Source organism: Dromaius novaehollandiae, chromosome 12, assembly GCF_036370855.1.
Source record: "Dromaius novaehollandiae isolate bDroNov1 chromosome 12, bDroNov1.hap1, whole genome shotgun sequence".
NCBI lineage: Eukaryota > Metazoa > Chordata > Aves > Casuariiformes > Dromaiidae > Dromaius > Dromaius novaehollandiae.
In genome coordinates, this window is record NC_088109.1 from 18,089,951 (window position 1) to 18,113,134 (window position 23,184).

The window sequence follows — 23,184 nt, forward strand, 5'->3', positions numbered from 1 at the left end:
GTAGCCCCTTTGAGTAGGACAAAGTCAGCGGTGTATCTAGTTGAGCTGAAAGCATATGGTTTGCAGACACTTATTTCTGATAACTGTTCTTGGTAAGATTAATTATTTGATGATTTGATTATTTGATTATTTAATTATTTATACAGCACAAGACTCCTGGAACTGCTCAGGACAAGCTTTTGGCTGGACCTACCAGGGGAACAGGCATGCCTTTTCTGTTTTTAGCAGTTTTTCTCCTGCCCCAATAATCTCATCTAAACAGATTATACTGCTCTTGCATCCTAAAATGCTGCTCATGCCATCTTGAAAACTTTCTCTAAGAGCATCTGTTCAGTGAAGCTGTGATAAACTGATGATCCCTTGGCAATTTCTTTTCTGATAAGAGATGTAAATTACTTTCAGCTTCCTTCCTGTACAGAGAAGAATGATCGAGCAGTAACTATTAGGCCAGTTTAATAGAGTTAATCCAGGGATAATTTGTGTTTTCCTTGCACAGAAGCAGCTGCTGCCATTTTTTAATAGAGTTAAAATTCTCTTCAGTTTTAGTATCTGATTTTTGTTCCCTCTTAGATGCCACTTCCACAGAAATATTCTATGTAGGCAAATCAAAATCTTCACCTTTTATGATAGAATAGCTCTAGGGAGAAAGAGAAATGGTTTGCAGAAAGGCTAACACAAAAAAAGGCGACACTCCTCATACAAATCACAAGCACTGATTTCCTTCAAAAACAGAAGCTCTTTCGTTCTGAGAAAAGACATGAAAGGCTGCATTAAAGGCTGCATACAAAGAAGTGCAAGAAAACAGACATGCATAATTATTCTTTTGCACAATTATGAATGCTACTTCATGTTCTTCAGTGCAATCTAGTTTCGTAGATGTACTTCCCCCTTCCTTCCCCTTCACTTTAGGGTGCTTGTCAGTGCATGCAAAGAGCAAAATGAGAAGATTCTTGCTGATAATCCCAAAGTCAATTAGACATAAGGCAGAAGCTTCAGCAAGAACTGAAAATGCTGCCCAGCCATTTCTTGCTATTTTTCATAGGGAATATGGGACATTTCATTTACGTTGTGGCAGCTTCCCTGTTTTAAAGTAAACTGCTTAAAAGGTATCAGGAAGGAATTTTTCAGCTTGAAGCCATAAGGAAGAACTTCTTAACATACATTTAGGTGTAAAGAAATATCCCTCTCCCTTCGCAGGTTATTATTTTTACCAGCAGTGAGTGTGTGCTTGTTAATAATTGCTACGGCAACGCAAAATCTGGAATTGATATTGAATTACTGGAATCAGTGGGATAGCTTTTATCACACAAATAGGGAGGAAGGGTTGAATTACTGTGATTTTCCACACAATTTTATTCCTTAACATTTCCACTTAATTTAAATTCTTGTTCAAGGTGAGACTCTTTAAAACCGTGAAGAGACACCCCATATTTTGGCTCTGTTAAAACATTATTTTCACAGTGTGCTGCTTTGCTCAACAGGACTGTCTTTCTGAAGGGTTTATGGAAGAAGTACGTCACCTATTGGGCTATGCATTATCATCTCCAAAAACAACTTATGGGATGCACCACTGTATGGGTCACCACAGTTGTGTTACGGGAGATGCATCTTCAAATCCTGAGCCTTAGGAACCTTGTAAGGTATCAGGCCTCACTCATTCAAGCTCTGGAGAGGCCTTGCGCTTGCCTTTGTTTTGTGTTTTGTCCACAAAGGACAAAGAACCCATCAGTTCAAAATCTGAACTGTGACTAGGGGAAAGAACAATGATTCATATGGATATTGAAATTATCTCTCCTTACCTCATAGTAGCTCTGGACAGCGTTTATAAACGCTTCATCTGCCACAATCTGGGTTTCTCCGTTTAGAAAGGCCTGGAATCGATCTTTGATTGTCTGTAGCTGCTGTTTACTTATCTGCAAAACAATGCCAAAAGGAGAAAGTTAGTTAGGAGAAGTTCATATATAAGAAAAAAAGCCAAACACAAGTTCTTCTGCAGCATCTTCTTTGGGGTGCTTGTGATACACATTTCTGGTCTCCTTTGGGGACAGCAGCAGTAGATGAGGATCAGCCATATATAGGTACATACACACAAGTGCGCTCTTCCCCCTGCCATATTCATTTAAGTGTCATGAGCATCCAAAATTACCCTGAACATCATTTCTAAACAACTCTACAACCACAAATGCACGCAAGACTTTTACTGCTTCAGGTATACCTAAATGAGAAGTAAGCTGTTGTACGTATGCTCGGAAGAGATTTTTTCAGTGCAAAACGTTTGAGAGCAAACCTGTCCTCCTTATCCATGCAAGGACTTTCTCTGCTTTCTCTTTGCTGCCCAAACCCTTTTCTGTCCAGCATACGGCTGATAAAACTTACAAGACAGTTCTATTTTCGGCCTGACATCAATAGAAAGTTTGCAGGGGTTTACTGCAGCCTTGCAGCATAACACACCATTATTTTGCCAATTTATATGTCAGTTTAAAGATAGATGTAGTTAAAAAAAATGCCTCTTCAACTTCTAATGTAAACAAAGCCACAGCAGGTACCTAAGTAACATACCTGCAATGCCAGTATGATATCTTAGATAACACTCCTGCTGAAAAGGCTGCAGGGGTATAACTGTAATTGTGTCTGTTTTGGTATGTGGCTACTTCAGGTTTGAGAATAAGAATCAGTTTAGACAAAAGAGAGGAACCAAACAAGATATATATACGACAACTTCAATCTGAAAGGGAAAAGAGTAAAAAAATTAGGATAATAATTTACTAATAGCCAAAAGGGCTAGAGGAGAGTAAGGGGAGTATTTTTACCTCAACAGTATGTCAGCAGAAGAAACCAGCCCATTAGAACGGAAGAGAAAAAGAGAATTATTGGCTCTAAGTGTCCGAATAGCTTTGAATAAAGTATCAAAAACTACAGAGATCCAAACAACTGGAGTATAATGAAGCCTGGTAAGCACAGCTAGTGATAAAAAGCAGGAGAGGGTCTACTTGGAAAATGCGATGGTAAGTATCACTAGATCTAGATGATGTGCCACATGAGGCGCCTAGGGACCGCGGTAATGAACATCATGAATAGTGGTAATTAATTCTGAAACACCATGCTGAGGAGGGTTAGTGAGCAACGGCAATTTGATGTGATAATCCAGGGTTAGCTTATTCTGGTGCTTATGGAGAGGTGTCCATCAAACTGACATAAAGCAAAATTCAGTACGTTCTGCTTAAGAAAAATGTGGAGCAACCTTTGTTACCCTTGCAGCTGCTGGAAAAAAAGGGTCATTCCTACCCCAAAACAGCAGCCCAGAAAGCACTCGGGCTCCATGGGGTTTGACATATGCAACCGGGCTCCGACTTACATGAGTCACCGGGGCCAAAGCAAGCACGGTCCCTCTGGACTGACCCACCTCAGCCTTGGTCACGGTCTGCAACAAGCCTGGGGAAAAGCATGGCTGAAAGCTCCTGGCTTCAAGGGTGGTCGAATCTAATTTTTGGATATAAGAGGCCCTCTGCCATGTCAGGCACCTAAAACCCTTTGGGGAGTTCGCCAATAGCAACTTTAAACATCATGAGCCCTTCAGCAATGCACACAACATCAGACACAAAAAAGGCTCCAAACCTATTTGATCTGATGGAAGTCCTGAAAATTGAAAAGAACACTAGATCAGAAATAAGACAAGCCAGAGACAATATAGTGATCAAGTGGGAGATAGCTGTGTGAAGGTGCTAGGTCTGTTTTTATTAAGCATTTAATTATCTGGAAGAGGAGAAAATCAGGACATTAATTAAATGTATTGATGATTTCATAACAGCAGCCATTGCGAATGCCAGGCAGGAGCGATGGAACAACAGAGGCCACAAGGAACCAAGAAAAGAGACAGTAAAACTACACCTAACATTGAAACCTGCATGTTGAGGCACAGAGAAAGATACACTAAAAACACAGATATTCTGAGCTACGAAGAATGCAGCTTAAAAGCAAAAGAAAAAAGCCCACCATGCTCCACCTTGACTTTTCATTTGGGAATTTGACAATGTGTATAGCATTTTAATTATTTTTTTCCAGGTTATTTAAGGACAACTTCCAGAAGTCCTGGCTTGTTCAACTCCTATAACCCTACCTAGCTGCAACATTTTCTGCTCCTTCCTCAGTATTGAGTGGGCTACCTCCGAAATGAACGCCGCTTCCTGAAATTCCTAGGAACTCCCAGTGCTCCTCTCACACACGACCTCCTGGGGGCTGTGGAAATGAATCATCGGCTTTCTCTCTGCTGGAGTGTCACTTGCCTCTTCCTCGCCCCCAAGCTCTGTGCAAATATTTTCCACAGCCAGGGGAAAGGAGGGCCTCTCCGATCGCATCGGATGTGCGGCACGGCCCATCCACAGCTAACAGGACCCTCCGTTTTCCACTGCCTCTGGACTGTAAAACAGCACCAGCTTGTTGATCTGTGTCCATTTCACTGTTAGGGATGTTCTCAAGAATGCAGTCAATTTTAGCCAAAATTAAATTGCTTTCATATTAAATTGAACTTCTGCAGCACAGAAGCAGATGACTAGTGCAGAAAGTCCCCACCATCAGGGAGGCGGATGGTGGTCACACCTGCAGGTAAATGAAATTTGCCCAAGGTGCTTCACAATCCATCTCATGCCCAAACTCTCCCAATGTTTCTGTTCAGGCTGCCAGACGCTCCTTGTAGGTGACCTAAGTGCAGGGCTTTGGTATTTAACATTAACCAGAAGCAGCTCAAAAGACAGCCTCTATTTACTGTTTGTGCTGCACTACCCCCTTGAAGCTGCTGTCGAGGTCAGCCCCGTTACGTATTAGAGGCAACGCAAACCCCAGCGGTGCAGCGCCTTCCCCGAGAGCCTCTGACGGCACCCGGCAAAGCTGGTGCACGAAAGTGGTGCTGAGGCTAGAGCTGCCGTACGGAGCAGCTAGTACAGGTGCAATTTCAGCCTGGTTAAAAGATTGCCGGGGGCTCATTTCTCCCTAAAGCCACCTTAAATAGTTTAGTCTGTGTGGAACAGGTTAGGCTCAGCTTGGCTGCGCTCTCCTGGTTTGGTACCTCCACCTCAACCCCAAGTTTTAGCGCAACACGGCAGCTGCCAGAGCACAGCACTTCCTTCCATCAGCGACGCGGCTGCCCAGGAGAGGGATGGGGCAGACGTCCCCGTACGAGAGTCACCTCAGGCTGCCCTTGGGGCTCAGCGTGCACAAGCCGAGGGCTGAACCGGCCGATGCCTGAAGCGGCCGACGCCAGCTCTGCCACGCAAGCTGAAAGCCTTGGACGGCTTGCTCAAGGTGTGCCCGAGGAAGAGGCAGAGCTGCACACCTGGATCGTCTGCCCAGCGCCTGGGAAGAGCTGCCCTCCACACAGGCTACTCCAGGTCCCAAGGCCTGGGGCGGACGGGGGTGCTTCGCTGCCCCTGCGCACTCCAGAAAGCTGTTCTGACAAGGTCACAAATTACTGTGAGCAGTGGGAAGATGCGACCTCCTGTCCCTGCTCCGTTCTAGCGACTTTTTTCAGCAAGAGCCAATTAGCTGCAATTTAGACAGTGGCTGACCTCTGTCAGCAGCCCTTTAATACAACGAGCCGGACAGGGCTGTGTTTTTAATTCCTGCTGCGAGCTCCGTGCTCAGAAGGGCCAGCGCCTCCTCTCCACTTCCCCATCAGATGCTAAAGGCATTGCAACCCAATCTCAGAGACGCATCTCCTGGCAGCTGGCAGGGAACGGCCTCCCCAGAGCCCAGCTTTGCCGTCCTGTGGCAGGATCGGGTTAGAAGAGCGGAGGCTGTACCAAACTGCCCAGCCTGCAGCCCCGCTTCTGGCAGGATGCATCTTCAATCCCAGTGTCATGCTTCAAAGCATTTAAGCAGGGGCTTGAAACACAAGCAATGCACCCAACCTGTCTATAGGCTTAAAAGAGCACATGCCTTCAGCACTCACCTTGAAGCTTAAGTGCTTTTAAGTCAGGGGTGCTATTTTAACTCTCATTATTAGACTCACTAGTGATCAGCTAGATAACCAGGTGTATAAATAAAAAGCCAAAAGCTTGTCTTTTTTAGCAGACCCAGAAAGACCTCTGAGGGGGCCAATACAAAGCACTTCTCACTTGGTTACCTTCCATAGTCTGCTTACAAATAGTGTAAAACAGAATTACTTCCCCCTTGAAACGCATTAACGCGACACATCAGCCTTCTGCACTGTGACATTAGGTAAAATTCTGCTTGGTTGCAACCTCAGCTTCGGGCAGTTTGGTAGGGTGGGGACGGCAGAGCCTCACTGCAGCTGCACACAAATATAAATTCACACAGAATCACACAGAAGTGAAGAGTCAGACCCCAAACAGGAATACTGTAGTGGCTAGTAAAAGTTGGAGGATATTTCCTGAATTTGCCTGAAGCAGACTGCAGCAAATGGTGCACCAGCCTCCTCAGGACAAACGATCAGCAGAAGCTTTCCTGCTACATGTTATTTTGCATATATTTCATCTGACTCAGAGCTGAATGCAAACCCTCATGCATGGAGCCATGGCACTTTCTCCAGAGCTGTTCCAGCCAGCAAACAGCTGGCATTCATCTCCGCATGTTGTCTCCAGCCTCCTCCGCCTACAGCGGGGGAGCACAAAATTTGCAAAAGAGGAGCTGTTTGCCACTGAAAAGTTCCCTGATAAAAAAAAAGTTATATGCAGCATATTTCACTAATACACACCCTTTCCAAAATGCTTTGCTATGTCTGAGTAGCTCAGTCTATATCACATAATAGTTTGTGTGGGTATGTATATGTACATATATATATAACCCTATATATATATATGTACATATATATATATATAAAACTTCCCCTCCTGACTGTATCACAGATGGATCAAATCATTGTCTCACATTTACATGCCTCTGAACTTTGAAGTGGCTCTGCACTAGACCAAGTTCTGCAAATTTTTCATTCTTTAAAGTGATTTCAAATCTGTACGTGCAAAGAAAACAAGATGACTTGCATTCACAGGACAGTTGTCCTTCCAAGCTCTGTATGATGTATATCAAAAGTATTAAAAGTAACAAAGAGCCACAAAACACATGCCTTGAAAACTAATGGAAAGGGGAGTTTCATAAGAGTTCTCGTTTAATTTTGCAGTAAGGCTGGTTCAGCGCTGGGCCAGGGCCCCAGAGAGGTTGTGGCATCTGCAGCGTTGCAGATTTTCAAAACTTGACTGGACAAGGCCCAGAGCAACCTGATCTACCTTGGGAGGTAGCGCTGCTTTGAGTGGGGGATTGGACTAGAGACCTCCAGACACCCCTTCCAGCCTACACCATGTTATGACTGCATGGTACCCAACAGCAGATTTGCAAGGAGACGCCATTCTAGACTGGGCTGCCAAAACAAGGCATGTATTATTTAACTGCTCATTTGCCAGTGTCAGGCCTATAGAGCATCCTGTGCACAACTGCACACGTACACAAACCAGCCAGTAAAGCCACGTGCATCAACTTTACTCAGACTAGAAGACCTCAGTGAGGCAAGATCTTGCTAATTCACAAAATGCAACCAGGACTTGAATAAGCTTCTAATGGAATCAGCAGTTCATTCATTTACACGGAGAGATTTTACACACCAGTGACAGCCCTTTGCCCCACAGACGCTTTGTGTAAGGAACCGAGAACCTCTCAGCAGATCAGTATTACCTGTGACTTGCAAGAAGCAGTTCAGCAGAAGATTGCAGGTAATTCCCAGAGGAAGCACCTCTGCCTTTTGTCTCTGAGAGATCAGTTTACAGTACATGAACAAAGAGCAGACTAAAAAATCTTTCTCCTTAGGATATCTGCTGTTTCAGTACCACCACAACTGCTCAGTGTGCTTTCTTCCCAGGTTTAGTTTTGTAATGCCTAATAAATATTTTATTACTGCTCAGCACCAGGTAATTTAGGAACAATCTAAAGCAACTTAATGAGCATCCCTCATCATCACTGCTTCCACAGTCAGAAAACCGGCCATGACATGAAGTATGTGCAAGGAAGGGATGCACTGGATGCCAGATCAGCCAAGCGCTGGCATCTGGGGGACAAACCCTGGTGGAAAGTTATTTAGGGAACAATCCCATTCTTCACACAAGGTATTCCCTAAGGGGGCTTAACTCCACCATTTAACTTACGCAACAGAAGGAAGATGTCCAAGAACACATCTGCCACTGCTTTTTTATCACATTTACACATGCAACTGAATCTTCACTGATAATATTGCCTCCAGCTTCTCCACCTGCCCCTTCACTGATGATACCAGTACATTAGCACAGCCCAGGAGAGCAGATTCTGGCTTCTTTTTTTGACACCAAAACACAGCACACCTTTCCTTCTCAACAGGCCTTTTCTAACTGCTATATTGTTCATTTTAAATTTTGATTCCTTTACAATTGATTCACTATTAGGACCCAAAGCATGTTGGGCCTTCTTTAATGGATCTTCACTTGCACAATGACAAGCAGAAATTTCACTCCATGATCTGGAGCTGTAGATGCTTCAGGTTCTGAAAAGCCTTGCACAGACTAGTCTACTAAAAATCCCACCCAAGTACCCAAGAGATGCCCAAATACCCCAGCAAAGGGCATGAGACTACAAGCAAAACAAATCAGTTTATTCTGCCCTGAGAAATCCCAGCATGTTCTCCCTGTGCTGGTGCTGCTTTCCCTCCGACAGTGGAGAGGGCCACACAGGGGGTGACTCGGGTCCCCAGCGTTCGTCTTCTTATTGTAAACTTTCCTGGGCAGAAGCATCTGTAGCTGCTTTGCAAGCTGCCCAGCATCACTGGGGTTCTGCTCTCAACATAAGCAAGCAGTATTAACTGCCAGTCTCAGGGAGCTTTTCACAGCTGGCTAACAACCTAGTTTTTGGTCATTTCAGAGAAGTTTGATATTTGTTACCAGAAAGAGCTCATTGTGTTTTGGTTTCTAACAGCCACAATACACCTGCCCAGGGCTACCAAGCTGGTCTGTCCTTTCCCCTTACAGGCTGACTGTACGTGGATCACTCCGTATATGCTCACTGTCTCCTGGCTGTCTATACAATTCCCTGCTCCTGGTTGCTTGACTGTCCCCTTCCCCTCACCAATGATTCGCAGGCTCCCTGCAGCACTATTCCCAGGTGACAGGTACTCCTCCAGGTGCTCTTCTTACTCCCCGATGAGCGCCTGGAGCCTGCCGTTGGACAGAGATGCCAGGGGAGGCCATTTGTAATGGTCGCTGTGGAGAACCACACTGGTCTGCTTCCCTCGCCAGCGCCCCAGGCAGTTCTGCCTGTGGCATGGCAAACAGCAGCAGCTCTTCTGCCGGGGCATGGACACTCATATTTGCTTCTAGCCGCTTCTCTAGCCACTCTGAGATCACATCCAGGAGTATTCCAGGAGACCACGTAGGACTCTCAGCAAGGCCCAGCTGTGCACGCAGGGCTGCCCTCAGTCCCCGGATCCATCCATGCTGACCATCCTCTCCCCAACTACGCCCATTCTCTGTGAAGGAGAACAACAAATACACTAGCAATGCCCCTGGCCCCCAAACCAGCTGCTTTCTTCTGCCCTCTCCGAAGAGGTGCCCAGTTCATTTGCTGCATAGAGGACAACTGTGCCATTACTGCGCCTGGGTTCACACACACACAGAGCAGTGAAGGGCCCACACAACCCCTTCTACCTGCAGGAGCTCATGCCCTGCTAGCAGAGCCCACTTGCGATGCTGGGGATAGGTCAGAGTGATGGGGCACCTCCAAGGAGCAATGCTCTCTGCCCCATGCTCAGAAATACAGCTGGGCTTAGGCACAAGCGATGCAGACAGCTGCTGGGTCCTTAAACAGCAGCCCAGCACTGATTCGCAGCTCAGAGACTGAACCATCCTCTTACTCAGGCAGTCTGACGACAGAAAAATACTACTGCCTCGCCTAGCTGTAAAGATCCACTTCAGCAACATGACTGAAGGGGTGAAAAAATCCACTGCTTGACCTATCAGACCTGCCTGCAGAGGAAGGGAGTCCCCTCCTCTGCCCCACCATGGAGTTACCACCCAGCCAGTGCCCCAGCACAGCATCAGCTTTGATCTTTGCCCAGGATCTCTCGCTACCTCCATTATTACAGGCAAACTGCAGCAGTTTTTTGGCATGAGCAATGAGAGCCAAGTGATTTTTCCTCTCACTGGTATGTTTCTTCTTTAAAGAGGCTCAAGTATTGCTGGATAAGTAACGGGAAGGTGGAGCACCAATCCCACTGGTTAGGCCAGCTGCAGGCACAGAGCATCTAGCTCTAGTACAGCAGATCTCTCCTGTCCCAACTAAACCAGACCACATCCGCTAGCAGTGAGCCCTTCTGCACAGGACAGAGCTCACAAAGATATATCAGCACAGATGAAAGCACAGGCTCCAAACACTCTCTCTGAAGCATTGACACACTACTTCTTGTCCTCTCAGACCCTGAGCGCATTTTTTTTCCTATGATTCGCAATGCTGACCAGGCAGACTTCGGTAACACATACAAATTACACACGATGTTACTATGGCTGCTCCCACTTTCTGAACACTAGCCTGATGCACAATGCTGGAAGAGGAAAGCACAGCCAGGAACTGGACCAGGCCTCTGGCATGATGACCTTCTCCATGACACCTTCCAGGCAACACCTTCTACCTGCAACTTCCCCATAGGGGAAATCTGGCTATAGACACAGAGAAATATATCTACAGTCCCTCACCACTGCCTGCTTCACTTGCAACCTGTTTCTATCAAGGGTGTCCATCAAACACCCATGTCCCAACCCTGCATCTCCTCCTTGTATGTGGTCCCTTCTCCAACGGGATCAAACACTCATTGGAAAGGAGAACTTCAACAGCTTCAGGAACTTCTGCTCCTCTCTGCAAGTTTTCTCCTCCTGCTGCTTCTCTCCTCTGGTCTGATGTGCACCTGGCTGGTCTCTGCTCTATGTCCTGATGTGCAAATGTATATCCCTGAGATGGAGCCACCCAACAAGAGCGTGGAAAACCTGGAACTTCTCCCAGCTTTGATTTTATTTTACTTAAGTAAGCCATTAGCAGAGTAAGTTTGCAATAGATCCAACAGACAGCTAGCCCTGCTGGGTATTTTTCTGTCTATGATCAAACAGCTATGTGCTCCTATTTTTTCCTGATTAATAAAAATATGACTTTGATCTCAAAAGAACGGAGAAACCAGCACAAAGTACAAACAAGAAATAGCAGTGATAAAATACTAGGCCAGTGACTGAGCATATGCAAAGGGATGATTGCTGCTCCATGAAACCTCCCTGGTGATTTCTGCTGTGACTGGAGCCTTTCCTAGGAGGCTCTGCTGAGTAAAACACATCATCACGGCCAGCCAACTTTCAGCAGAAAGCCGAGCTTCATCCTGCCTGTGGTAAAATGTAGCCGTTCTGTTAATAAAACGGAAAAAACAAACCCATAAAAATACCAAGAGAAATACAGCTAGCAGATAAAACCAGGAGGCAAACAGAACAGAGGCTGTCTACGAGTGGGCAGAGATATATGCAAAGTCCCCACACATCAGGGATCCCCCTGCGTGCCTCAAAGGCACAAGACAAATCCCTTTTACCCCTGTGAGATCTCTCTTCCAGCACTGCAGCTGGCTCCTCCTCTTCTCCTCTCACTGTTTTCACTTTCTTCCTCTCTCCTCCTGCTCCTGCCCAAACACCTCCCTTTCTCCCTCCCAAATCAAGCTGGTCTCAGTTGATCCCCAGTAACTCTAGTTAACCACAGGTCTTGTGGGCTGCTGATGCAGCCTCTCACACGGCCTCCTCTGGAAAATCCTGCTAGAAAGGACCTTGGTCTGAGGTGCAGGTCAAGTCATGTTTGCTTTGACTTGGTTAGAAGCTCTTTCCTAAGGCAACAGAGATGGCTTAGCCTGCACATTTACTCCAGTAGCACAGTAGGGATGGTCTCCAACTGCTCTGAGACCTCCCAAAAAGCTTAGCCCAGGAAAAAGGATCAAGGGAAGATTTTCCACCTCCTCTTGATCCTTACAGGCAGCCTTGCAAGGTAATGTTTTCATTCCTTCTCTTTCTCCTTTGGATGGAAAACACAGTCTCATGAAGCTTATAAGTGTTGACATGACACAGCTTCTGACACACTACATTGCATCCTTTTGTGCCTCAAGACCATGGTACGCTGCACATTAAAAGGGTATGGTTTGGAGCTGGAGAGTGTCACAGGTCACCTCCCACGAGTCATTCATGTTGTATCCCTTTGAAAAGGGATAGGCTTAGCTATTAAGCCACTAGAATTTATATTTCTTTCAGAATATTCCAAATACAACTTCCAGAACTCAGAAATTTTACAGCCCTACTGAAAAACAAAGTAAAAATGCCAGCATGGTGTAGGGATGCTGCACTGGCCACAAAAAGCCTAAATCTGCCGTTTCACCACTGACTGAGAAACGCACTTAATCTCTCAGGTAAATCGTTTGCAATAGACAGTTGATACTACAGAATAAAAAAAAAAGTTCTGTGCAAAATACCCTAGGAACTCTACAAAGCCTTTAGATTTACGTTCACAAATGACAACATGGTGCCCATGCAGCCAGAGTCCCCACATCCAGGAACACCCTTCTGACCCCTTCTGACAAGTAATTCACACTGGCCTGCCTCTTCCCACCATCCTGGGCAGTATTATTTGGATGGTACAACACGCTATAGATCAGTAACCCGTATTGTTGCAGACACTAACTGAGCATCTCGGGTCTTGGACTACCTCAGAGGCTAAGCAAGGCTTGGTCTATCCAGTGTTTGGACTGAAAAGCATCAGGAGATCCTAGGCCCAAAGGCCAGCCACATACCATAAACTGAGTCCAAAAAGTGGGTGAGGGAAAGGATAGCAACACAAGTTGGTCTGTGCTAGCAGGTCCCATTTAGAGGAGGGCAGCATCTTGGGACCCTTGCGAGTCCTTGCTCTTCCACAGCCCACTCCTCTGCTTCTTTTGTGCCTCATTTTCCATTTGTATAAGGAGGATAACAGCACTTCAATTCTCTCCAGAAGTGGCTATATGCATGAAAAGACTGAGAGCCTTTCACAGACTAGGATGGTGGGCTATGCAAGAAGAAAAGCAAGCTATTTTTAGAGACACTTTTTCAAAACACTATTTCAACTATTTTCATCTGATATTCCCACTCCAAGTAGACCTTACATACTGCAGAAGCTAATCTTCCTGCCTGGTTAACGTACACAGCAGTACATAAAGGCTTGAAAATGTTAAACGAATGGAGCTAAAGATTTCCTACCATCACTTCAGATCTGCAAACAGAAAACACAGTATCTTGTCTTTTATAAAAATATACGTCCACTATTGCTAGACAGTTATTTTGGTATCATTTTGATCATTAAACTCTGACTCGCTCCTCTATGTCACATGCTATTTTAAAAACAGTTCTCACTGAGCAGAAGCGACACACAAATGAATGGAGACTAAAGGACTCCTGGTGTGTCCCAGTTGCTGTGCAAGTGCTGTTTTCAGCCAGGCGAAGCCAGCAGGGAAGGCAGCATCTTTGATCGGACTGCACAATAGAGCAAGAAACACACAGAAGCTTCCAGGCACACAAGTCTAACGCTGAGCCTCGCTCACACAGCATCCAACACGCACCCACTGCCCCTTGCTGAAATGCAGGGAAATTATCAACCCCGCAAAGAGAGGGCTGCTATCTCAAATCACCTGAAACTGGGCCGGTGGGGTGGAAGGGGAAGGACACACAGGTCTGAGCAATACTACTTTTCCAAACAAGGCCTATTTTGAAAGCACTCTGCCAAGAGACCTTACGTATCAAGCTCTGGTGTTCTGGCTAAGTACAACTTAACTTGTTCGAAACGTTCCCTTATTCTCTGAATGTTCAATGCTTTCCAGGAAACAAATAAAAAGAAAGAAAACATCCCAGATTTTAAAAAAATCTGTTCAAGAGCCAAACACATCTCCGATACGGTAAAAGATAAGCTGTCTCCTTGAGACAGCACTTGAAAAGGTTCAATCAAATCAGTCAAGCCAGAACAGAACTCATTTCTAGATTTAAAAAAAAGAGAGAAAGAAGAGGTGTGAAATTGTAGTGCACCTCCTCCTCCTCCTCCTCACGTTTCCTGCTAAAATGAGTAATCTCCTATTTTGCAAGGGTATGTTGTTTGGAGTTAGAAGAGAGAGTTTGGTAAAAAGGTAGTTTTCTGTGAGGCACCAAACTATTGCTAGCAAACAGAGCATTTCAACTTTCCATCCCCATACTTGGTCAGAGACTCAGGGACATGGGAATGTACCTCTGCATGGTGGCTTATATGTATCTGAAATAGCTGAGAATGTCTCATTAGGGAACATTATTTGCAATAACATTTTTCCACTAGGGTGATTTTCTTTTTTCTTTTCTTTTCCTTTTTTTTTTTAAATGGAAAGGCAGTGTTAAAAATAGCCATTTTTCTCAAAGCCCTAGTCTTTGGATAGTTTATAACAGAAGGCCGAAGATGAAAGGGGTGGATCATCTTGTGAATTTTCTGAGGCAAAGAGATGGGGTGAGAGAGCCCCATAAGCACATGCCCCCCCCAGTCTAGTCCACCTCATGCGCGCGCCCAGGCTCAAAGCACCCTGACCCAAAGGGAGGCCGCAGCAAGCACTGCCATCACTCAGTTTTGTGCTGTAAGTAATGTAACGTAGCTACGGCAAATCAAATTTACATTAGATTACTGGATTACAGACACCCAGGAAAGAGAAAGAGCAATGCTGTAACTAACACGCTCTTGAATCATGCCCGGGGCAACTGGTGGGGGGACATCCTAGTTTCCTCAACAAATATCCCTCTTCCCTTGGGGCCTCTGGCTGGCATGCTGTTTTTCTCTTGCCATTCACCTCCTGCCAAGTTTAATTAGAACTAAGTAACACCCGGAAAGCTGCTTGCCATGATCCAGAGCCAGCAATCCACACTCATGTGGCAGGACACAACTGCAGAGGTACCTCATGCTGGCTCTGTGGGACAAAGACCCCCTACATGAGTAAAAGCAGCCAGATCTAGTCCGGCCCAATCCACCTCCCCAGCACACACCTGTAACTCAGCTGTGCCAGGCAATGCCTGGAGACAGAGAAGAACACTCATAAATTGGAAGTCAAAAACCATAAATAGCGGTAGTGCCTTTTTTAGTCAATGGTGAGATACCAGTTGGAAACACTCAGCTGTTCTAGTGAACCCAGCAAACACAAGTTTGGTATAATTTTGTATATTAACTACCTAAACTCTGGCAATTTTCAACACAACGGGTGTGCCTGACCCTACATGGAGATTCTTTGCAAAAAACCCACACAGCTACACATTAAGGAATTTCTCATTTGAAGCAGGGGAAGCTGTTCTAATTAGTCCTGTGCAACGTAGTATATTGAAGACAGTCTCAGAAAAGCAGAGATTCTCTTTTCTTCTTTGGGCTTGAGGCAGCGATATTTCTAAGGGCTTCAAGTGGTGACCTCTGGTCACGTCTGGCGGGAGGGTTACTGTCCCCTGCTCTCCCTGCCCCACTGGAGGGTGACACACCACTATTTGGTAAAACAGGGGCTTTCTCTCCTCTTCACTTGCTGCGGTTCACAGCTGCCACATCTACCAAATTAGAAAGGGTTCACTTTAGCACAAGGACAAAAAGAATTGCGAGCTGATGCTATGAAGGCAGTGCAATGTAACAGACAGAGCAAATACCCTCTTAAACACACCAGCATATGTTGCCCAAGCCCCAAAACCAGAGCTCTTATGCCGTATTACTGCCCAAAAGACCAGCAGAAGGAGGGATGAGAGCGGGCTGTGCACAGAGTAAGCAGAGCGTGGTCCTGAAGGGCAGGAGGGAAGAACTGTCTGCTATTACATCTGGTAATGAGTTTGCATACTGAGAGTGCAAGCTCAAACCCCCACAAAAAGCAGGATAGCTATTGTGGATTTGAAGCATATAATTTCAGAGGAGTGTTTGTAGGAGCAGAAAACACATGGGCCTACACAAGGAGGGAAAAACAGAATCAAGTCATTCTTTGTAAAAGGCAGCTGTGCTGGAATTTGCCTGCAGTGCTCTCCATCCCGGAGCTCCACTTCTGTTCCCGAATTCCCTGGACGGAGTCATTGAAACCATAAAAGTCAAAACCACGAAAAGGGGAGAAATAAACCCTAAAAATAAACACAACATGTTGAATCACTACTCTGCCATTTGCCTTCTCTCAGCAAGCGCGAGGAGCACGCTATGCCTTAGAAGCAGGTTTGTGCAGGTGCTAAAACCCCGAGGTCGGTGGAAGTTCTGCTGGACTGCGGGACCGCAGGCGCTCGGATCACACTGCTGGCAAAACAGATGCCCACACTACACTTTTTATATGCACACACAGTCCCAGCAACTCTACTTCACCTCAGCCTACAGTGTGTTTTTTACTTGAATGCTCCTATTAGAAGCCTCAGCCTACACAAAAGAATTAGAGATAACTGTAACTTGTGTAAATTGAAAGGGAAAAATACCAAACTTAAAGACTGCTGGAATAAAAGCTGCAGAACTGAGGATCTGGGAATCCAGTTGTTTACCTGAGAGCGCGCCAGAACATTTGACTGAGATGAATTCAAGGCTTTGGTCCTTGTGCTAAATGACTATGTGCACATTTGCACAGCCAGATACCACCTCTCCATAAGCATGTGGCAGTACGACATATTGCAGAAGTGGCCCACACAGCCTTCTCGAGGAGGCGTCATTGATTGATGGTTGTCTTGAAGACAAGTACCTTCTCACCCGCCTTGGATAACAGCAACAAGCTTCCCTAGCAGCTGCTAGAGGGAGGAGACACGCTGCTAGATGGGAAGAGAGGCCTCTAGAACAAAGTACTGGAGGAGCTACGAGCTGCTGCACACCAGGTGTTAGCAGGCAGCCTTTGGGAAGCAGATAAAAGCCAGGCACTGACAGAAAACAGAACATCTGCTTTTTTAGTTCATGAAAGTCCTGTGTTTGGGCCTCAAAACACGGTAACAGAGAGGAGATCAACTGCAGAATGGCAACCAAGCACAGGTTGGTTTCAGAAGCCCCAGCAGGGCTGGGGTGTGCACGAAGGGGAACATCAGCCAGCAGCGTGAACAAGGCCATGCCTCTCAGAGCAGCAGCAGGCTTCACAAAAGCATGTGCTTCTTTGGGAGATGGCAGCATTATTTTGCTGTTCAGCCCTTCATCTGCACTTTGCAAACTTCAGAGAACTGCACAAGATGGTTACTTGCGTGGGCAAGTATCCTACCCACACGGACAAGAGAAGGACAAATCCACGTGAAGCTTTGTACCACCTCTGATTCAGTTCCTGTCACTCTTTGGTGCTTGGCTTGACGTACGCAGGAGAGAGAAAGCTGCCAGCTTCCAAACAAAACCCTGGCTGCATGCTCAAAAAGCCAGAGATCGTCTGCCAGAGTATGCATAGAAATCAGCAATAAATTTTCACCCAAAGGAAATCTTGGAAAGAATAAGCCAGGGAAGCTGGAAATAAGAGACACCTGAGAACATACGTTTCACTGCCAATTGGAAAGCGAACGGCCAACTCCAGTCTCAGCCAAGATACTTCTTTCCTCACTGGCACAAAAGTCGGAGAGTTTATCACAGAGCAAGCATCATCCAGTTGCTTTCCTCTGCCCGCACACACCAGGCAAAACTCCCCAAGCCCAAATGCAGAATTACCAGGCACAAATCACTTTTTGGTTGAAATGTATCTACGTCTTCTAAACTTTGCAATTTTACTTCTCTCCCCCATATTATTGTCTGCCCTTAAATTTAGGAGGCAAGTAGAATTTCTCATTTCCTTTAATCTTTTGCATTGTGAACCTTTCTTTTCAAACTATACACCACTTTGCTGAGCTTTGTGATTAATTTCTAAGGCAATTTTCACAGAAACGTGATTTAAGTGAGCAAAACAAATCCCAGCTCATTTGCATACAACTGGGAGGCAAAGAAACTGAAGACGGCATCAGAAAAAACCCGCAAAGATGCCTCTGCCACGTGGCAGGCCAGCAGCAAAGTGAGACATGATAGATTAAAGGCACTCATCTTGAGGAGCCTTCAGTCTGGCCCAAAATTAGTCAGTAAGAGCGAGGCACCTGCCAGCCCGCCTGCAAGACCAAGGAGACTTCTGAATTGGTTTGGTAGCCAAGCGCTCTTCTGCCAAAAGCCTGTATATGAATCCTGCTGCCTACGGGCTGACATTCGGGTGGGCTACACAGCCTGTTTTCTGCTCAGGGCTCGCTGCTGTACTCCTGAACAGAGAGGGCTTTATGTAGCTGCTGAGGGCCACGGAGCAGTACTTTGAAGCACCATCTCAAAGGCTGAAATTCAAAAGAAATAAGGGCATCTGCAGAACAAAGATTAACCCCCACAATGCCCTCAGATTTTATGGGCTTTTCCCAAAAAAGAACGTAACAGAACATTAAGCTGGCGCAGTGAGCATGAAGTTATAGCAAGGCCCCTTGCGGGAGAATCTCAGCGTGGCGCACAAGGAATTACCTCCGCAATCCCGTCCGCGTGAACCCGGCAGCACCACGCCGTGCCAAGCGGGGGGTGTCACGCTGCGGCTGTCAGAGTGCCGTTTCCACTAGCGTTAGTAGAGCTACTGACAGTAAAGCGGCAGTAAAGAAGCCACCCCCCCAATCTCGATGATTGCGTTTGATAAGTAAAGAACTGCATTAGGTCGGTCACAGCAGCTGCACTACGCAAATGAGCATTGTTGCAAGCATGAGAAAATACCCAGGGCTCCCACCAAGACATGGAGTTCAACAGGCTTCAAATAAGAGCTGGATCTTTTAGGAGTGGGATGCGTAGTCAGAGCAGAGAGCGGTGCAGATGGCAAGTGAGGTTACAGCAGTGGGTTATGCCTCCTCCCGTCCAGTGACCAAAGCGACCGCTGGGCACAAGTCTTGGGAACAAGTCAGAAGGAACCAGGTAGCCATTGCATGATTTCTTGCAGCTGCTCTGGGAATCACTATTGCCAGACTGGACGGAGCGCTATCCTAGGTGAGGTCCCTTGGATGGCGCAGGGAGGCTGTTTCTATCAGCAGAAACATAGAGAGATGGTCCATGAGAAAACCATAGGGACAGAAAAACAAGGGCTTAGAATCAGAAGCGCTTTTTGGCTATATCCAGTTTTACTTGCCCAGCACTGTAACAAGCAACCACGAACGGTTATTGCTTCCCAAGTAGATGAGTATGAACAACTTCTTGAGAGTAGTATGTAAAGTCCTTGTTGTATAACTTACGGGTTCAGATATTTGGTTTCTGCACTCCACTGCTATGATTTTCAGGCCCCTTAAGGCTTAGGATCTCCTAAACTGATTTTGATTGAAAACTAATAACCCTTACTCACAGTACCAGACGTAGAGTATGGGGTTCAACTTGGGGCTACCTCTGTTTCAGAGAGATAATTCAGTGTTATCTTTACCTTTTAAATTTGTTACATCAAGGGAAATATAGCTGGTCTGATTTTCATTGGATTTTAATAGTCAGCAATTACACAATCACTGCACCTTTACGGAACAAATCCCACTTTAAACATACTAATTTACGTCCTCTCCATTGTGGTCTAATAGACCAGACAGAAGGAAGAGCCTGCTATTACAACCATAACTCAAAGCCATTTAGCACTCGTCCTCTTGCAAATTCTTGTTCGACAACAGGGCTCACACCCATAGTCAACGGTGATTTAACAGAGCTACAACCCATCTTTTTTGCCCATAGAGGAAAATGGGCTTAGCCCCCAACTAGGAGGTCTTAAACTATTTTCTGCTGTTCTCTGTGTAGGGAAGGGACCAGAGCAGCGGTGAGACCACTCTTACGGCCGTTGGCATGTCCCAGGAGCTGGATGTGAGCACGGAGTAAAGGCTGGGCTCTTCAGGCCTTTGGCAGGGGACCCTTGGCATTTGCTGGGTTTATTTTCTTTCAACATTCATTCCTGCTGCCCTTTCAAATTAAAAGATAAAACAGTCAGTGCTCAAGGGAAGGCTGGTCTCTTTTAGCAGGCTCTCCCTCGATGACACCACGTGAATGCAGGAAGAATTTGCTGCACTAAAGCGTGGGGGCTGGAAATTTAAAACTAACCCCCTGCACAAGAGTGTGGGAAGCTAAATAAGCTCCATTTCATGTTCCAGGGTATCAGCTGACCACAACTGGGATCGGGGAGAATTTTCCATCCTTCTGACACGGCACACCACAGTTTCTCGACGCCGCAGCGAGAACATTTCCTTCTCCAAGGCTAGACCCCTTAAAAACAGATTTCTGCTCTTTAAAGAGAAGCATCTTCTTTTGAGCACCTTTATAGAAAAGACTGTTCTTCCTGCAACACTGGGTTTTGCCACAAAAATTGCCAGCTTCTCCATCCTTCTGAACCTCAAGCAGTTAGTCCCATATGGAAGTTAGTTTGTCACTTTTCTAAAGTTTTGGCTTGCCCATATCAAAGGTATAATTTTGGATATAAAAAAGCCGAGATAAAATTCAGCTCGGAGACATAAATATGGATTTTTATGTAGTAGAGAAAGAGCCAGATACAAAACAACAGTCCTGTGAGAATGGATAAACCTCGATGTCAAGGTTATTTTCTTCAAAAATGTTTAATAAACAGGTGTTTAGCCTGTAGTGGTTGTTTATTGAGCATGTCATACTAGCCAAGCAAATCACTGGTATATCCTTGGTCCTTGCAATTTGCAGCAGAAGCGCCAGGTCTCCGAAGAGCCTCCCTGCCAGTTTTAAGTGTCTCCGTGCCACCTCCAACCACTCATTTCTAATCAGCTCTCCATAGACAGCAACAGACAAATTCATACTGTTACTTAAGCCATAAAAATAGGAAAAATAGGCATAACAACATCACTGAAGCAACCGACTTAGCTGACTACATCAAATTCTGTTTTAACTGCTGGCACTTCAGCCAAGAGCAGCAGACCTTTAATTAAACTAACTAGCCCTGCACCAGAGAGAAACTTTTTTTCCTGCTGATTCATTTGGTGCTAGTTGACAGTGTTAAAATCGTTTTCACAATCCAAAGCACTACTGAATGCTTCCCTAGAGTGCACTCAAATCTCTTTGGTTTCAAATGACTCTAGAGCTGGCTGCACTTTCCAGGGAACTGCCTTGTCCCACTCGCAGCCAGATCAGCTCCAGGCTTTGGTAGCCACAAACCGTTTGATTTTGCCGTCCATAACTGGAATACTGCTGCAAAATGGCAGCAACAAAAAAAACAAAGCTGTCCCTCCCCTGAGGTGCTTGTAACTCACAGTTTCACATCATCATCCACGGTGTCCAGGTGGCACCAGGCTCTCGAGGCAGCAGTCACAGCAAGCACCACACAGAGCCGGCACTTCAAGAGGCCAGACCCTGTCAGCGTGAGCCTGGCCAAGCCGGGCATTGGGGAGCGAGAGGGCATCCACCCCAGCGTACCTGCACTTGCCCACGTCAGGATCTCCACTAGCTTTAGAAAAGCCAGACACTTAACAGGAGAAGACTGCTGTACAGAGAAGACACAGCTTTGTGCCACTCAGTATTACGCTCCATGACGTGGCCGTGCCCAAGCCCACACACCGTATTATCTTTTACTACGCTTTTACCTGAGTGGCCTTTTTTACTCTTCCCCTCCCCCCCCCCCTTTTTTTTTTTTTTTTGAAAATGAGCTAATTAGAGTGGAAAAGGTTCTTAATGACTCTCACATACACAACTCCTGTACTTCAGAGATTTTTAATTTGTTATGTGCCTACCATGCACACGCTGTACTTGGAATTATATAGCATATAACCTAATCAACAGCACTAGTAATGCCAGGTAGTTAAATCATGCTGTGATAAGCGAGGAAAATGATTTTGTGTAGGCATGGCAAAGTCTCCCTCATACCTTGGTTAAAATGGCATCTACTACCAATTATCAAGCTGGCCCAAAGTATCCATTATTCTGGGCAATGGTTTAACTTAACACTTGAAGTGCGTAGCTGGGGTTGCATTAAGTCATTTCATGTTATTCAGCTGTCAGCAGAGCAGACCGCAGGCTGAGCACAAGTGAGCAGAGTCCCACTGTGTTTTTAAAAACAAACATGCAAAATCCTGCACAGAGACTCCCACGGGAAGAGAAGGCTGAGAACATCCATGAAGTCTTCAAATTATATGAAAGCCTGTTGCACAAGACAAAATAATTTATTGTCCATGCCCATGACAAGAAATTAAAGATGTATATTGTGGCATGGAAGCCAGTCTGGATACTGGGAAAAAGCCTTTAACACTAAGTAAGCCCAGAAAGAGATGGCCCAGGAGCCTGTGCCACCACATAACTGGAGACCTAGTAGGATGGGCTGGACAAGCGAAGGCTGGACCAAAGTACGGTTGATCCTGCTTTGAGGCAGGTGGACGATCTGATGGCCTCCAGTCTTTCTAGCACTATTTCTACACGATTTCTACTCTCGACCCCAGCTCTATCAGCAACCCAAGGCCAGCCCATGCTGTGTCCCTAGCGTCAGAACACCTTCATTTGCCAGGTGGTTGAGGACAGTTTCTGCTTTAAGTGAACTGAGAACATAACCAGCTTGCAAGCAGCTACCCCGTAAGCATATTCCTTGGGCAGACAAGAAGCAAGTGCCTGTGATGAACTCTGTTGTACGCGTTTCTGCTGAAGAGTGGTAAAACTGGTTTTAAAAGGTTCTGTACAAATGAAAATTGTTGTCCAATATTATATTTTTTGCACTCCCAAATCTGTGGCATATTCCACAAAGGGGGGCCAAAACGCTCAGCAAGTCTTTAGCCCCTCACGCATATCATGATGATTTCCCCTTCTCAAGCAAACATCTCTCATGAGGCCAACTTAATGTGCAAATACAACTTCTTCCTTCCAAGGTCCACTGCCGCAGCTGCACGCCGCAACGGGAACGACTTGCGATGCAGTACCCTCTCCCCAGCAGCCCGGCTGGTGCAGCCAGCCGCCAGCCAGCGCTCTGCAGCAGTCCCCGTAAGAGGCGCAGACTATATTTATTCTGGTACATTTCAGTGGGAAGCTTTAATCTGTGTAATCGCCTCAGAGAAGATTTCATTCAGTGAGGGGAAAGCAATTACCATTTCATTTGCAACTGGTTGCCTTTCCAGGGTCTTCATCTATCAAAGATAGAGGGTCCTGTCAGCCCATGCACCTGCCTGGACTTTTTTGTGAGATATGTTCATGCCT

At 45.9% G+C, this 23,184-nt stretch overlaps 1 protein-coding gene across 7 annotated transcripts in view; it reads right to left on the reverse strand.

Annotated features, from left to right (window-relative positions):
- The window catches only part of CADPS (calcium dependent secretion activator), a 244,560-nt gene that overhangs the window by 192,212 nt on the left and 29,164 nt on the right, over positions 1 to 23,184 (reverse strand). For all 7 annotated transcript variants that reach the window (XM_064519123.1, XM_064519120.1, XM_064519119.1 and 4 more), the window contains exon 2: positions 1,800 to 1,913. In XM_064519123.1, the coding sequence (XP_064375193.1) occupies positions 1,800 to 1,913 (114 nt within the window). The remainder of the gene's footprint in view (positions 1 to 1,799; positions 1,914 to 23,184) is intronic.